The sequence below is a fragment of the Carassius gibelio genome, chromosome B3, assembly GCF_023724105.1.
Source record: "Carassius gibelio isolate Cgi1373 ecotype wild population from Czech Republic chromosome B3, carGib1.2-hapl.c, whole genome shotgun sequence".
NCBI lineage: Eukaryota > Metazoa > Chordata > Actinopteri > Cypriniformes > Cyprinidae > Carassius > Carassius gibelio.
Genome location: NC_068398.1, coordinates 14389853 through 14407318, shown reverse-complemented (window position 1 = coordinate 14407318; position 17466 = coordinate 14389853). Strand labels below are relative to the sequence as shown.

The following is a 17466-nucleotide window of genomic DNA, read 5'->3' as shown; positions in this document are numbered from 1 at the left end:
ATTGATCCTCCGTTCAAAAACCTAGCTAACTGCCTGCGGAGACAACATTTTAGGTAAGCATAGATGCTCTCAATGTGAAGACTGTTCCAAAAAAAAGTCAACTTAATTATGCTGCCTCCTAATAAATCGAATTTTTACCAAATCCTAAAAAAGGATTAAAAAGTATTCTAAATGCAGAATGCATTGTGACAACAAGGGGAACAAAAGTCCAAAATGATTTCTATTTTAAACAAATGCTGTTCTATTTCATTAAGAAAAAAAATCTTTTTCCACAAAGATATTGAGCAGCACAAAATGTTTTCAACTGATTTTGAAGAAATGTTTGTTCAGCAGCAAATCAGCATGTCAGAATGATTTCTGAAGGATCATGTGACACTGAAGACTGAATAGAAAAGTTATTTTAAAGTGTACCGATATTTCACAATATTACTGATTTTGCTGCATTTAGATATTATGATTGATGAGCATAAGAGACCTCTTTCAAAAACATTTTTAAAACTGTTACTGAAACCAAACCTTTAAACATTAGTGTATTTTATGCAAAGGCAATCCTAGAAGATTCTGATGAACTCAATAATAAAAATGGAAATAATTCAAGATTATAAATAATTAAAATGTTAATCATAAATGAGCTTATATTTTATTTAGTGCTGGAAAGCATTGACACAAACTCTTCAGTGCAATTGAAAATGTATGATTTAGCTAATATTCAGGTATGCAGTGTACTTTCATACCATTCATTTGCCAACTTCAAACTCAAGTGAACTCAGTTGCGAGTCAAGTGTCCCCTACATAGGCAGCATATGGATTTGTATGGATCCAAGACTGAATAGTTAAAACTCTCCAATGTAGGCAGCAAGCAAGAAGGCAACTCAATATGTTTTGGAACAGTGCTCAGGTGTGATTTATGCCTTGTTCAATAGTGAATTAGAAACTGCTCAAATCAAACATCACTTTGCACTAGCTTTACCTCTCTTCCAGATGATGGCAGGATTCGGGGCCCCAGATACCTGACAGGTGAACGTGGCCACCGCTCCATCTGTGACGGTGATGTCGACCGGCGCCGCGGTGAAGGCCGGAGCCATACCTGCAAAACACACAGTCACAGTTTTTAATCAGGAAGAGAAAACGCCACATCCGTTCACACGCTTAATGCAGTCCGCCCACACACCTTCTCAGGAACACGCAAATTATTACAAGTACCAAACACCAGCCAGTAAATTGTATTAAAACAATGTTATGTCCATCAAAACACTACTGATGCTTTTTATTGCGATGCGGGACCTGTCTGCAAATTTGTGTTTCAAATCGGAGACGGTAAACAACTAGCATGAATCTAATTATACTGTTCTGATTAGGTGCCCAATGTGGCATTGTGGAGTTGCTAGGTCATTTTTAATAGGCAGAGATGTGTAAATGAACAGGTATTTCCATTTGGAAAAGTAAAACATGCTGCTGTTTGAGAGCAAAAGATCGCTGTTTGGATGTATTGTTGAATATGTGCCATATTCATTTGGAACAGCAGAGAGAGAAATATAAAACCCATTACAGCTTGCTTTCCAATTGCTTTATATCATTTTTATCACATGAATACTGATGCCACGGTAAGGCTGGGCAGTATAACTCAAATTTTATACTATGCTACGAGTAATTATTTTTTGTTATCATAGTCACAGTATATAATCACAGTCTAGTAATTTTTTTTTCCCAGACTGACCAGTATTTCTATGACTAATACAGATTATTGCAACCAAGGCTCATTGGAAAAACTTGCTTCTACCTACAGTACAAAATGCCTGCAAAACTTAAAAAAACAATCTACAAAACACAGCCGTTTCCAGCTAAAATTAAAACTACAGATCATTGATTTATAGAGACTTAACTTCGTTCAGTTCCTAGCACAATATTACGTCGTAACCTGACAAAGCTTTTACCATAAGTGCATTAATAGTAAACTAATCTAAAAAGGCCTGGTTGCTTTAGCAAATGCATTTTTACTTAATGTTTGCATTTTTTAAACTACTGCAATACAGAGAGCAACCAACATAAAAAAAAACACTTGAAATGTACATCTTGACACAATGTTCAACACACTGAAAAATCAGAGGTAGTATGACATTGAAAATCAACACTTTCATGCTGCGGTGTTTCTTACGGTGACCCCGTTCATAGGCTCCCTCGGGAGATAAAGGCCTGGTGAGTGATTTCATATCACACTAGCATTCATCCACTGTACTTATCCTTGATCACTTTAGCATGAAACAGATCTATACAGGAATAATAAAGCCGGCAGAAGAACTAACACAGCTTTGATCGAACCACCGCTTAATGAGCGGGTCTAGATATGCACAATCAATATGCAAGACTGAAAAAGCCGCATTCCATCTGAGATCACCAGCCGTTCAGTGAAGTGAGCGAGTGCTTTTCGAAATAACTTAGAACTGTCTTTTAGGCCTGAAATGAATTGCTTATCTTTATTAAAGGGACCTTATTCTACGTTTTTTACTTCAAAGTTCAGCTTATTAGTGAGGGTTTTGTGCTTTATAACAATATTAGTTTGTTTTGTTTTTGAACATACCCTGAAGACTGTAAAACGTTCTGTATTGCTCTTTTTAATAAACTTCATTCCCAAAAATGGCCTGTGCAGGCACTGACAATCGGATGATTCAAAGGTCAACACAACTGGAAGTTAAAATCATTACGGCAATCTACATGCAGTAAATACGTGCAATCGGTGCTGTGGTAATTATCTGTGTGATGAGAGTGCTCCTCTGAGGGGGTCTTAATGTCCTCCTGTACTGATCAGGGCAGTGCCCTGACAAACACTACGATGTAATCAACTCCAGACAGGCCTCTCCACAGGGAGCCGTTGAGTCTCTTATGGAAAGGAGTGAGAATCACACAAGCGTAGATTAGGAACAACACATCTGTCGCGCCGGGGAACTGCTGTACAATGGCTGAGAGAAGGTGCACTTTGCAGCTGGCCACATCTAATACCCTTGACAATGTCTGGATTGTTTGTGTGTCAAAAATTAGTAGCATCAAATCTGGAAAGCGTGCGATAAAGAATGCATGCCGCCCCGCAGGCCGGCCTCGGGGTCAGACTCACTAGTGATGTCCAGGTAAGTATGGACCTGAGCCTCTCCGGCCGAGTTCCTGGCGAAGCACTGGAAGATTCCGGCATCGCTGGGCTGTAGCTTCTTGACCTGAAGCCCCATGCTGGAGATGACCTTATAGCGAGGGTTGTTGAGTTTACTGAGGGGCACGGCATTCTTATACCACTCCAGCTTCGGCATTGGCACCCCTGTGAATTAAAGCACAACATGATAGGTCACTATGATGCTCAGATGAAGGTAGGAATTAAACAACTGGGTCCAGAACTTTAAAATAAAAAATTAAATGAAACCTGGAAATTAAAATGAATTATTATTATTATTATTATTTTAGAAAAGTGTTTAATAATTTGCTTAAAAAATGCAAAAAGGCAAAAAAAAAGGTCAGAAAGTCATAGAAAGTAAACAAATTTAATAAAAAATGTATTACGTATGTATATGTATATATATATATATATATATATATATATATATATATATATATATATATATATATATATATATATATATATATAAATGTTAAGTTAAAAATAAAGTCAAAAGCCAATAATTATTGTCACATTATGGCTGATCACGGACAAAAGGCAGACAATAAAACAGCATATTTTTTGTCTAAATAAATGAATATTGATAACTACATTTAAATCTATTTACATTTCCATTTAAAGGTGAATTTAGGAATCACAACATTATAACGTGCAATATAAACAATGGATATCCATTTTGAGATTTACCAAAGATATTTAACAGTATAACTACAGACAGACAGATTCCCAAGTTCAGTGAATCCATTTAGCCAAAGTGAAATTACACAACGTTTATCCTCGTTCTTGTTTTTGGAAGCTCAGGCCTGTGCGGTGTGAAGCCACATGCACCGCCCTGGTCTAAACACTCTTTATTATACACACACTCATAGGTCTAATTGTGAAAATGCTGGCTGCACCCTTTGTAGGATATAAAAAAGATGAAGTGTCAAGTGGAAATGAGATGATCTGAGGCCTTAAGCTTCCAAACAGATTCGGCTAGCACGCTTCTAAGAATATTCCAGCAGCTTGGAAAAGCGCACTCTCGGGGGGAATGATATAAGTTACAGCTGAAAGAGCTAACAGAGAAAATCATCACTCGCTGTGTCTCGCGTCTGCATCAAGAGAAGGCCACCAGATTGTATTATTCAAACTCATTTAGCGCTCTTCGCCTGTGGTTAACGGCTGTATAAAGCTCCACTCGGCAGCAAACAGTTATGGCGTGCAAGTTTTCCAAGATGTATCAAAAGAGAGAGGGGCTCTGGGCATGTGTTATATAGTCTTTTCCTTGATCCTCGAGAGCTGAAGACTTCTGATTCAGCTCTGGAGAGATATAACTTCTCAAAACAAAAGGATTCCTTTCAATCCAGCCACATAAAAAAGTGAGAACGGTCCCAGAAGCAGCACACAGAAGAGGTAATGGATTGATTCCACTTTCCACTCTTGAGGATACGGCGGGGTGACTCGCTTGTTTTTATTTCTCGCAGCCCATCTGATGCTGAGGGATCATTTTTACCCCTCGCTGAAATTGCAGCTGAGCCGAGCCTGAACCTCAACGGACAAATATCATAAGTACGGTTATAACAGTTGGGCCGACTTTCCATTCCAGCGCTATTAGGAAGCTAGAGAATATTTCTGGCAGAAAACCAATACCATTTCATCGTCCATTTTTCCACTCTATAATGATAATGGTTTAAGCCTCTTCCCATCAACACCTCATATCTCACAGCTAATCGTAAACTCTTCGCCACTCGTCCGAAAGGCCGCCATCTGTCTTCCATGAAGGGACGCTGACATCCTCTAAATGCACAGATTTTATAAATCACCCCCAAACAGAGCAGGACACAGCCCTCGGGGTTGGTTAATAGACCCGCACAGCGCTCCTGGAACTTCATTCACGGCGGTAGGCGGCAGCGCAAAGAATGCAAAGGGAAAATTGCTATAAATACCTTTACGTAACTAAGCTTACCGACTACAAAAGCTCTGAGCGCTCAATGAAGTGCCTGGATCAGAAGGGGGTTGAAGTGTATTGTATGTCTATTGTGTGTAAAGCATATTGCAGAGTATACTTACAAATCTCGAATCAATCCAGCCTCCTCGGTTTAAGTCCCGCACGTAAAACACTCACCTCGAGCTTGGCACTGGATATCCACGCTTTTCTCCACCTCTCCCATCATCTTTCTCCTGGGCTCAGCAGTGAAATAGGGCGCCTCTGCAAAAAGCAAATAAGCTTATTTGAGAACACAGTGACATTTCTCAACCGAATACAAAAGAGTGACGTTTTTTCGAGGTATTGAAATTCATAAACAGCTTCAGAAATAATCGAATGATTCCGTCAGAGGAATTCAATGTGTTTTCTTAAAAACGGTATTTTCATTGAGCGCAGATGGGCGTGGGACAAATGTATTCCCTTTTCGGTAGCAACTGAACGTTTACTGGAGCAAAAGCAATGAATTCATAAACACTGTCAAAATTGAAATGCTCGGCTTGTGGGCTTAATGTGGTCACGTGTGTTCGGTAGTCAGACACGTGGAAGCGTCCCATTAAGACTGAGAGCACTGGTGGGCATGTTTCGTTCACTCACCTAATGCACAATGTCCTCTACTCTAATGTTTGGACTTCCTGCAGAGGCACAGATGGCCACTGAGACTTCACTTTCTCACAATACTGCAGTCTTACATTATAGATTTCCTGTTTACAAAACATCTGTTATGAGTCTGTAATGAGGAAAATCTGCTGTTGATTATGTTCACATTATACTGTAAACAGATCTGCATGAATGCTGTATTGTTTTAAAGGAACGGTTCGTCCCAAAAATACAATTCTGTCAATCATTTTATTATCTCCTGTTGACTGTTACAAGTCATTTGTAGAAAACTGAGGGAAATATTTATCAAAATGATCATATTGCACTTTTACACAAGCAGATCATATGACTTATGACTTCCAAATCATGTAAATTCATGTCACTCCAAAACAAAATTGTACCTTGTAGGGGTGCAGCAGCTTGTCACTTGGGCAGAATCCCTTGAAGAGACGTTTTTGTACCTCTAAAAGGTTCATAGAAGTAGATTAAGGATACATATTACAACTTTATGGTACTAATACACACCTTTTAGGATAAAATAAAGTACAAAGTTGTACCTTTTAGGGTACCGTCTCATTGACAAGCTGTTAAAGACACCTGGCAGGGTATAATTTTGTGAGACTGAAGTCAGAAATTTAAATGTGATGATTAATTTGTTAAATGTTAAAGTACATGTACATATTAACACAAGACATTACAGTCAAAACTGGGTTTTTTTTTTGGCACTGGTCAAGTTCTTTTTTTTAATTTTGGGCTATTGCTTTCATAACTTGTCTCCTTTCAGGAAAGAAAACATTCAAACTACACATAAGTCTTTATTTTATCATACTTCATCTGTGCATTTCAAATGTCTTTCAAATGTTTTCCCCCAATATATATATATATATTTACAATGCACTCTACTTGACTATAGCGACAACAGCTTTATTCCTATTTATATTCTGAAGGATTTTACAGAAGGGTTTGTTCATTTAACATTCACATGGTTTATATAACATTACATTCCTAAAAACATGGTGGAAATGTACTTGTTTTCTGGCTGTACACAGTATTTTCTGATTTATGGAGGGGTCTAAAAGAAATATCCAAAATCCCCTGTGTAAAAACTTTAAATATGTCAACAAAACGAAACAAGAATTTTGAACCTGGCTTCATCCAATGTCTAGATTTCTATTCTGGAAATATTTAACTGGTAAATTCCTAATTTGCTTATTTAAATTTTACATTTCATTTTAATTAATAACTGTCTTAATGTCCGTTAAGCAAATACATTTTTACCCCAATCACTTGTAAGTAAACCATTCAGTTTGAGTTCCCCTAAAAGTTTAAACATGGTTTGGTTTGCTTGAGCATCCTAATGTGCCTGACGACAACAACCCTCACTCAACCAATCGCATGAGTTTGGGGCGGGGCTATATGTTTGCATGTCCAATGGCAGATGAGGAGAGTAGATATTCACAGGTACTGTAATACACTGAAAATGAAATGATATAACATTGATTTGACCTGACATGAGGGTTAATAAAATGTTCATTTTTGGTTTAATTATTCCTTTAATCGGTTATTTAGGAGCTTTAATCATGAACATTGAGGTGAGAAAGCACATTCATCGATTTATTTTCTATGAGCTATTTCATAGATCTCTTTAATAGTTTTACAAGAAATTAATCTTGTATGATGTACAGCTCAAAAGAGACATTATTGCAGAGATTTACGCTTGTGATGTGTGTCTTCTGGGAAAAACTCGCAGACCATCAAAACTCTGAAGTGCATCTTTTACCCAAATAAGCAGATGAATAAATGCATACTTAGAGATCTTGAATATAATTCAGGCACCCAAACAGTCACTAAGCTTCTGACTTATGTGCAGCGCCACACTGACAGCCCACATTCATCAATTCACATGCACTCTTGCCCAGTGCAATATATTCCTCCTGTTAGGGATCCGTCTGTCTATACATATGTATTGGACTTCACATGGAGCTCAGAACACCTGTCAGCTGGGCTCTCAAATAGACGGCAATGTGAAGTGAAGAGAAGGCATAAATATTTAATATGCTGTTTAGCTCAATGGGTTTCCATATATAACTGTACAGAAAAGAGGTGGACAAACTGCATGTAGTCCGTATGGGTTAAATATATGCAAAGACAGGAAAAACTGTTGAATGAAGCCTGACACTAACGTAAATCAGAGATAAACATTAAGAACAGATAAATCAATTAAGAACAGATAATTGAGAAATTTGGAATCATGTTTTATGTCACTGTCTCTCGCAAAGAGACAAATACAAATTTGGGCAATGAATTCAATTTTACAGAAAAACAATACAAATAAAAATGTTTTTAGGTCTCACACTTGCAGTTAAATTACATATTTTTTGTCAGTTAACCTTAATAATGAGCTTTGTGTGCTAATATCAACATTTGTTAAAAAATATGATATGACAATTATATTATTAAAAACACCAATATTATAAACAATGTTAAAGTAACAACAATATTTATAATTTCTATAAATAGTATAGTTGTTACTATTACTAATATTATAATCAAATGAGATTACACATGAGAGATTATTGTTTTTAGAAATCTGTTCTTTAAAGCTTTGTGCATAACATTATTCTACTGTGTGTGTGTGTGTAGTTTATTATTTGTTTATTTTGTATTTATCATTTAAATGATTAATTGTATTCTTATAAAATCACAATAATAACTCTTTTATAATTAGAAATTATAGTAACTAAAATATAATGAAAACTGTATGTGAACATTATTATTATAACATTATACTCATATATTATTATTATTATTATACACGTAAGATATTATTATTAATGGTATTAAATAATGATTTTCTGTTCTTATAAATTTGTTCTTTAATGTTTTATACAACTTTTTTCCTGTAAAACAGAATATTATTAAGGGAAAGATAATAATAATAATTATTATTATTATTTAAAATAAACATAATTAAATATGACTAAAATAGGTAAAGTGATTTTCATAGAGGTTGAAACGACTCTTTCAAGTGTTACTCCACTACAATTTTGTCATTAATTACTCATGTCTTTCCAAACCTGTAAGACTTCTGGAGTAACCATTTAAGACACCAATCTATGTTTGCAGATCCTTCATTTTACCATGCTGTCCTAAAGATATGATAACACCAACATTTATCTCCTTTCACGCTGCTATTACAAAAGACTACAAATTATGTGCACTTTCTGTTATTAAGTAAATCAAATGACTTGGAAATAGGTCTGATGGCACTTCAGCTGATCCTAATGTGTAGAATTACCTGGTGATATGCTCATAGTGTGCTGTGACCGATAGCTGTAATGCCTGAGGCTCTTCTAAAAGCTCTTAGCTCAGCTAATACAGTGTGTAATTTCAGGTTTTATGTGCAGTAATGTAGTGCTATATCTATCAGAGGGCTTTGCTGTTCATCACTTCCCACTGAGTGGAACCATTAAGACGGTGGATTTTCTCTGCAGACGTGCAGCTGTTGTGTTGGAGAGAAGAAATGGAGCTTTTATTGGACGAGGTGTTTCACCTGTGATGGAGAGGAAGGCTCTGGCCTCCGCCGGCTTCACGCTGCTGTCCAAAAGTGAGGCTTCGCACACGTACATGCCCACATCGGCACTCGTTGGGTTGAGGATGGTCAAGCGCCGGCCGAAGGAGCCCACGCCACTGGCCACTTCCACCGTGTTTCTCCGCCACACCAAACTGAGCTTCTCAACCGGACTGGGGAAAACAACAGGTGTGACTTAAACTGTGTTGCTGCTAATTCTTCAAAATTAATTGTTTTAATTCTTAAAAACTGCCAAGTAAAATACACTGTCAAGGTCCAGAAAAGTAAACAATTTGTCTCCTCTGTTTCTCTCTCCGAATGAATTAAAATGATTAAAGGTTTCAACAAATACATTTATAATATTACAAAAGATTTCCATTTCAGATAAACAGTGTTCTTTTTTAGAAAATAATCGATTTCCACAGAAATATTAAGCAGCACAACACCGTTTTCAGAACAAATTACACTGATTTTTACAATACATTAAAATAGAAAACAAGATATTTTAAATGGCAATACTATTTCACAATATTACAGTTTTTACTGTATTTTTGATAAATGCAGCCTTGGTGATCATTCGACACTTCTTTTAAAAACAACAATAAAAAATCTTGCATATTCAAAGTCTTTAAATATCCATTTTTAATTAAAAAAAAATTATTCTGGAAGAACAGAAGTTTTACTTTAGCAGCTGTTATAATAATGCCATTGAAATGAAGGTTAAATGGAGTAAGACAGTGTGAATATCGATGGCTGTGAACCTGTCAGAGGTAAATGAATATCAAATGAACTGTACTCCTGCTGGGAACAGTGTGTGTCCATATATCCATACTCACCGCGCATTAGCAACACACTCCAGTGTGGCCTCACTGACCCCGGCCACCACTGTAGTGTTTTTGGGTGGGATTACAATCACTGGAGCCACAGGGTCCGCAGGGGCCTCTGAATCTAAACAGGAGAAAAGGTGATGGGAGAAAAGAGGCCTTTAGATCCACATTACATCTGAGTCCAAAGTGCTGGTCTTTTAGCCTGGTCAAGTCGATTAAGCTAGTTTTGGTGGTCCCAAAAGTACCTCAAATCACCACAAACCTATTAAAACAAACCAGCCTAACACTTTCATGCTAGGCAGCTTTAAACAGCTTTCACATAGGAAACATTTAGAGGGATCTGCACTAAATCAGCCAACACGTGTTTTGGTATTACAACTCCGAAAAAGACAAAAACCAGGGAGTTGGGCTCTTCATGTTCTATGCTTGCCTGACACAGAAAGTTTTGAATAATTAATCTCTTGGCAGTGGTCCTGTAACATGCTCCAAACGGTGGGCTTCCTCCCTACCCCCTCGTGCGGCTGTTATGCGAAATCATTCTTGCATGAAAATATGCTTTTTACATTTTTAAAATGACCCAAGCACATCTCTCGTCTAGAAGTGAAAAAAATAAATGCTGCCTATTAAATCAGCTTCATTCTTTCCAGAGGAAGAATATCTAAAATATTGAAATTTTATGATAATGAGGATTTAAATAACTAAGTCGAATGCTACAATCAAGCCTTTGATGTCGAATTTGACGAAATGCATGAAGGAGCTGCTGAGCTCAGTCAAAAATGGGAACTTTGTGCGCTACTATAGGTGTCCTAAAAGAGACGGGGCTGCTCCAATTACAGATAGCATCTGATGTGACTTATTAAATATGTCAAGGACCGTACAGAGGCCATAACCACATATTCAGGACGGAGAGAACCAAATGTAATGGTTTAATTGAAAAATTGGCCGAGCTGTAATCTGAATATTGTCAGTGACCTTTAATATTCACAAAAAGAATATTAAAGGTCACTGCTAAAGATTGCATTTCGCTTTATGATTTACGTTTGTACTTTGGGCTACAATTCCAACAAATATTACAATATTGCAGGCTTGAAGCATTTTTGGACAGAGCAGACAAACTTCTCCATGCCATATACACAACATGTGGACGGATCCAAACGGACCACTGAAAATATCAATACATTTGAACAAATCGCAAATGTGATGCAAATATAAGCCAAATCTTGAATCCGGTGTAAATAGGGATGTGTTTCTTATAACTAAATCTCCTGCGGTCTTTAGTGTCGATAACAACCGAGACAGAAACAGATTGCGTGGGGCGCATGGGCCTCCCTCCCTCCCTCTGTATTTGCAGATGGGGCAACCCTTTGCAATACATTAAGATATTATTGGAAGACTCATATTTGTTTTTGGAGCAGCGAGAGTGAAAATCCTGTGGTGTGATCATATGTGAGGCGTGAAGCATGTTTCAGGGGATCCTCTGGTTGCTTACTTCTGCTTCAATGGATAAGTTGCCTCACCTGTGGCCATGGGAGGCAATAATCTGACGAAATTCATCAGGGATGTGGTAAACAGCACAACTCCCTCTTTTTACCTCATGATCTCCATTGGACAAGCGAGCCAGACATCAGTTTCTCTATTCAAGAGCTTTGGGTTCCTCAGCTTCATCCTTTATCTATGTAAATTATATTAAGTTTATGAATATTAGGTTACGTTATCTCTTTTTCTGTGTGTACTTGTTATCTCGTCTGAGGCTCAAACTCAAATAATTGTATTAGGTCCATTCCTGGGCTTCTGAATATGTTCTTTGAAAAGCTAGCTAAGGGTTTGAGTCAAAGTAAATCTCTGCATTACTACAATGGCAATTATTTTGTCTAACCAAGTCCACACAAAGGCACACTAAAAGTATATTTCCCCCAAAAATGAAAAATCTGTCATCATTTAAATGATAAATGATGATATAATTTTCATTTTTTGAGCAAAGTTTCCCTTTAAGGGCTGTTGAATATGAAATGTTTATAGTATGAAAATCTACCACAAACTGCCTCTGCCTCAAGTCTGAACATTTATTATGAATTCATTAAACTGCTAGTAAATCAATTATTTCCCATGAATTATTTCCCATCCACAGAGCAGAAATGCCATTTAATTGAATTCTAGCTGTAAACTCCAAGATACGTACTTCATACAGGAGAACAGAGAACCATGTGTTAAGGACTAAATAAATCAAAGATTGGAGTATGTTTTACAAGAAAAACAATGCAGCCTCCTTCAAAAGTCCATGCTTAGTTTGGTGACGTGAAATTTAATAGCAATTTCTGAGTTTAAATTGTTTCTATACCAATTATTTATTTTTTAAAATGTACTTTAATTTAGGTTAATGTATGCAAAGATGAAACAAAATAAAGACAAATGTTCTCCACTTATGTGGAATTTGCAACTTTCTAAGAAATCTTACCATGTGATCCACGGTACTTCTTGTTCACTGTCCGGCAGCAAAAGCAAAAAGAGAGGACAAATACCAGCCAAAAAAAGTGAGTTTACAGTAAACATGTACTGTATATGCAAAGTGTAATTTACACAAGCAGAGCATGTTACGGCTTGAAGCTTTAAACCTAACTTTAAAATGTGAGCTCCATGATTGGTCAAAAGCAATGTTGTTTCAGGACCGGTAAAAGATGTAGGAATATTTCCCACTTGTGTAAATCATATTAAGGGGTATTTCTTCAACTATGGGCTATCCCTGTGGCACACTCTCTTTAGTTTATTCAATTTGTCTTCTAACAGAGGCCAAATGTACATAGATACACTTTTTCATAAAATGTCCCACCACCTCGATGGAGTGGTGGAAATAAAAAAGATTTATTTTTTACTCTAACTCTTATATCATGCTTAGTATTTTATGTATCCTGATGACATACAATTCAATAATATTTATATCATTTTTGCACAATTTACCAAAAATACAGCTTGTCTGGAATTGTTGAAAAAAAGAACATTTAAATAGATTTTTCTTTGTTTTCTTATATTGAATGCATTTCTTATTTTAACTATAATCTCCTAACCAAGTAGACTAACTTAATAAAAATAATTAACATTTTTATTTTTATTTATATATATATATACTGAAAGTATGACTCTGGGACAAGCTTACAATAATAAAAAGACTACATAACAGTAATGTATAAAGCATTAAAATAAAATAAAAAATAAATAACTGCAAAAACAATTCAAGTAAGTTTTAATGTGATCTTATAACAAAAAGAAAAGGTAGTTTTAATTAAATAGACCAGGAACCTGGATAAAAAAAAAAAAAAAAAACACCCATATACAGCATGGACAATCTATACAATTAATAAATGTGACAGTTAGATCATAACATATTCAAAACAAGATTTAAAAAGGTTCACTGTGAACAATGACAATCTATATGCGCTTCTATATTTGGGGCCAGTTTTTACAGCAACACATCAACCCTGAGACTCAAATGGAGATAACGTACAAGTACATGACCTACAGTTAATTGCATCTGAGATGTGAAGGGACATGCCAGAACAGCCTTTTCAAGGCCGGAAAGAATTGGGCTGAGACGATAAATAGCAGCAGAGAGGTGAAGACGTCCTTGTTTTCCTCCCCTAAATCTGTCGTTGCCTTAATTTACACAACCCCTAATGAATTCCTATGAAGCATGAAAAGGTGATCTGATACCACACTACACACAGACAGAAAAATAAATGGAAACAGCTGGCAGATTGACAGGCAAAAAAAAAGATACTAAAGCTATAAAATATTCAGTGTTTCAGGGACTGGGGAAACTTCAAGGCACATGTAGGAGTTTCTTCAGAAGGTATTGTCACACAAACAGGGCCAGATGAGGGAGCCGGGTCTGCTGAACACAGCTGAGAGAAAATGAGGAAATATGTGCATTTGTAGATAAAGCCCGGGAGACAAATATTTGCTTTGTTGTTGCCCGGAAGGTTTAGTATGGATGGCGGACGCTGTGTTTAGCTGTTAACAGAGAGGCGGTCGACCCGCACGCTTAGGACAGACACTACAGATAGATTTCTAGTAGAGCTCGGGCCTGTGAAAGACTAACACCTAGGAAGGAGGTTGGATTGACATAAGGAACCCGAGGGTCCACTAAATGAACCAGTTCTGCATCAAATGGAAGCTTATTCACATACTTGTTCCATAATTTATGGTGTTCAGGTGTACCTTTTGGTATAAATATTACAAATAAAAAAAGACAACATTTCGAATTTGGTTGTGCCGTATGACAGATGCAGCCCCAAAAAAAGCAACATTCCCAAACAAGTGCATAGCAATGGAGTCTGATTCCATCGCTCTGACCTCATCCGCACCTCGTGCAGACAGCTGATGTGTGACTTCTGATTTGAAGTGCTGTTTCCAGCCTGCTAGTCTTGTGTTGAGGTCAACCGCTGGCAGGTGTTATCTGGTGAATAAAGACAGAGCTGTGGCTATTCCAGTGCTTGTCAATGGCACATGAGGGGTTTGGTTCCTCGCGGGCTTGTTCTGCTTGTGTTCTGTCACTTGTTTAGCCAGGTAAGGAGGGGGTGATGGGGTCCGGGTTGTCCCTGAGGCCCTGCAGGCAGAAGATTGCTCTCAGGTCCTATTTAGACAGTGTCCACATAAATGGATTTGAACAGGATCGGTGTCCCAGACTGCTCTGCGTGTGTGAGGGCTTGATCCATATTCATAGTTAGTTTGTTTGGCATCTCAGCGTGGACAGACCCTGCTGTGGCCTTCACTTTTCCTCTTGCACGTCTAACCCCACGGGCAATGTGCTAACTCATTCAATGTGGCATGTCAAAACAGGACAAGCTCGTGAGGGTTGGGACAATTCAGCAAAAAATGCAAAAAGTCATAAACATTTTTTTTCTATATAAGAAAGTTGACCACCTCTCTCAAGCTTTAAAAATTTAAAGGGCCACAAATTAATTTAACTGAAACTTTTACAACCTGACTCGATTAAGCATGAAAATGCCACAAGAAAACAACAGAATGTGCTTAGAAACAGATTGTTTGATTGCTCTAGTTTTGTATTTTTTTTCCAGTTTATATGAAAAGGTTCATGAATTGTGGATTAAAATTCATATACGGTAAATCCTTTTCACTGAACGTGTTAAAAATACGTTTTTTTTTATTTAAGCGTCAAAATTTTATAAAAGTTATATTATTGTGTGCAGATTATCGGCCTACAGAGTGACGTCATATTTCCCCCCCTCTATTCTGTTTCTAATTAAAATGCCACTACACTAGACAGCAAGAACGATAGACTGTCCTTAAATACTTAACACAATCATATATATATATATATAAATCTAAGAGCTGGTGTGGAAGCAGAGTTATTTTAAAGGACTTCATTACCAACTTTCTGAAATTGTGTTCAGGTAGCACATGGTAGGTCTAGGATAATTAGCCTGAGTGAGCCCCTGGTCTCTTTGAGAGTCTCACATTTCAGACATGCACTTTTATTGTTTCCCCACACACGGCAGGCAGAACTTCAAAGTAATGGACCTGAAAGTCTGCTCTGAGAAACACCAGTGAGTACAGCACACCTCAGCCTCTTTCCGAGTCTAGCATGGAGAATATTTGATCATTATTCTGAGGAATGCATAAAACTGTCATGACAATATCTGCTTACACTACCTCATTACAGCAACAAACATTTTACTTTGCCATCAGGAGATCATGTTAATTAAAATTAAATAATTAAATTAATAAAAAACAATCCTATGCAACTTGTGTTGTATTGTCCTCTGCTGTCGTGCTCTAATTTTATTAATCAGTTCGGTTCAAGCTTGGAAATTTTGCACATGCCAAGAATGTGATGTGATTCAGCCTTTTGGTCTATCTCTTCAGTGCTGAGAACTTTGCAATAAAGAAGTTTAAATAAGAGAAAGTTTATTTCTCTGGGGTCAAGTGAAACACTTTCATCTTATAAAAGCACACCCTGTTCACTAAGCTGTCGAATGAGCTGTCAATCAACAGGTTTCCCCTGGGCATTCAGCATGAATTGGACAAAGCTGCAAATGTGCAATATGCCTTATGTCTGGTGTGACCTATAAAGAATCCTTTCATTAAATAAATCATAGGGATATCCTCTTTTTGAGTTCCTCTCTTTCACGTTAATGGATCTCCATTTCCAAGCAGACCCCACTCAACTCGCTTTTGAGATTCTACTGCAACGGACGAGGTGCAAAAAGCAAGATGCATTGTTAAGGCTTTTGTCAGCCAGGTAAGAAACTGCATTAGCTGTGGCCAGGAAACAATAGATGGGGACCGGACAACTCTTTAAAAATGGAAAGCCTCAAATAGCTTTTCTCCAGTCTCAGAGCTACAGGGTCTCTGCCATCTAAGATAGCACTTGGGCTGCTTAGCATTCTCTCCCCGTGAACTCATCTTATCGATTGACACTTGCATTTTTTTTTTTGTAATGCAGACGGCTGAACAATAAACATAGCCATACACAATCCAGACTGTTCCGAGTCTTATTCTGAGTCCCAAATATCCCCATCACAACAACTGATCCCACCCTGCGTGACCCACAGTTCATCACACAGTGAAAGAGTGATGGGAAAAACAAAAAGAGGAGGTTGGACGCAGGAAAGTCAGCTCTGATGTTGAGACAAGGTGACCTTTCCGGTGCTCTGTGTCAATCAAGCTGAAAGACAACCAGAGATCTGGCCCTAAACTTTAAAGAAGCTTGGTATTTCACCTGGACGAAGGGTCTGACCAGCTGTCTAGAGAGCTAGCAGACAGGCATGAAATGCTGCAGGATCAAGGAGGTCTTTAATACGCTATTAGAACGATATCTGTTAGCATACAAAAAAGTGGCTCTGACTGTACAGATAGATAGAAAGATAAAACGATAGACAGAACAATAGCAAAAAAATAGACAGACAGACAGACAGAAAGATAGATAGACACAGACAGACAGACAAACAGAGATAGATAGATAGATAGATAGATAGATAGATAGATAGATAGATAGATAGATAGATAGATAGATAGATATAGACAGACATACAGTTTGAACTGAGGTGGCTGATGACATCAATGAATTGTCTTTAATTGAAAATTTAATGTTTATTATTGTTATTCAGCATAATTTACACACTTTTTTCCTATTTCATATCGTAAAAGTACTTTGACACAATCTGTATTGTTAAAAGCACTATATAAATAAGGGTGTCTTGACTGGCCTTGACATATGTGGTTTCAACAACCAGATGCATTTACACTGGTCCAGGATTTATTCTGTAGCGGTCTCGATTGCGTTTCGGAGGGCATTTACACCTGGTTTTTTCACGATCGGATAGCTATG

The 17466-nt window shown here is 37.3% G+C and overlaps 1 protein-coding gene across 4 annotated transcripts in view; it reads right to left on the bottom strand.

The window, feature by feature from the left end:
* LOC127951780 (protein sidekick-1) overlaps positions 1–17466 on the bottom strand; it is a 285662-nt gene that overhangs the window by 78482 nt on the left and 189714 nt on the right. For all 4 annotated transcript variants that reach the window (XM_052549813.1, XM_052549814.1, XM_052549816.1 and 1 more), the window contains exons 6-10: positions 10131–10242; positions 9277–9467; positions 5265–5348; positions 3110–3304; positions 971–1087 (exon numbers count right to left, since the gene is read on the bottom strand). In XM_052549813.1, coding sequence (XP_052405773.1) covers positions 971–1087; positions 3110–3304; positions 5265–5348; positions 9277–9467; positions 10131–10242 — 699 coding nt within the window. The remainder of the gene's footprint in view (positions 1–970; positions 1088–3109; positions 3305–5264; positions 5349–9276; positions 9468–10130; positions 10243–17466) is intronic.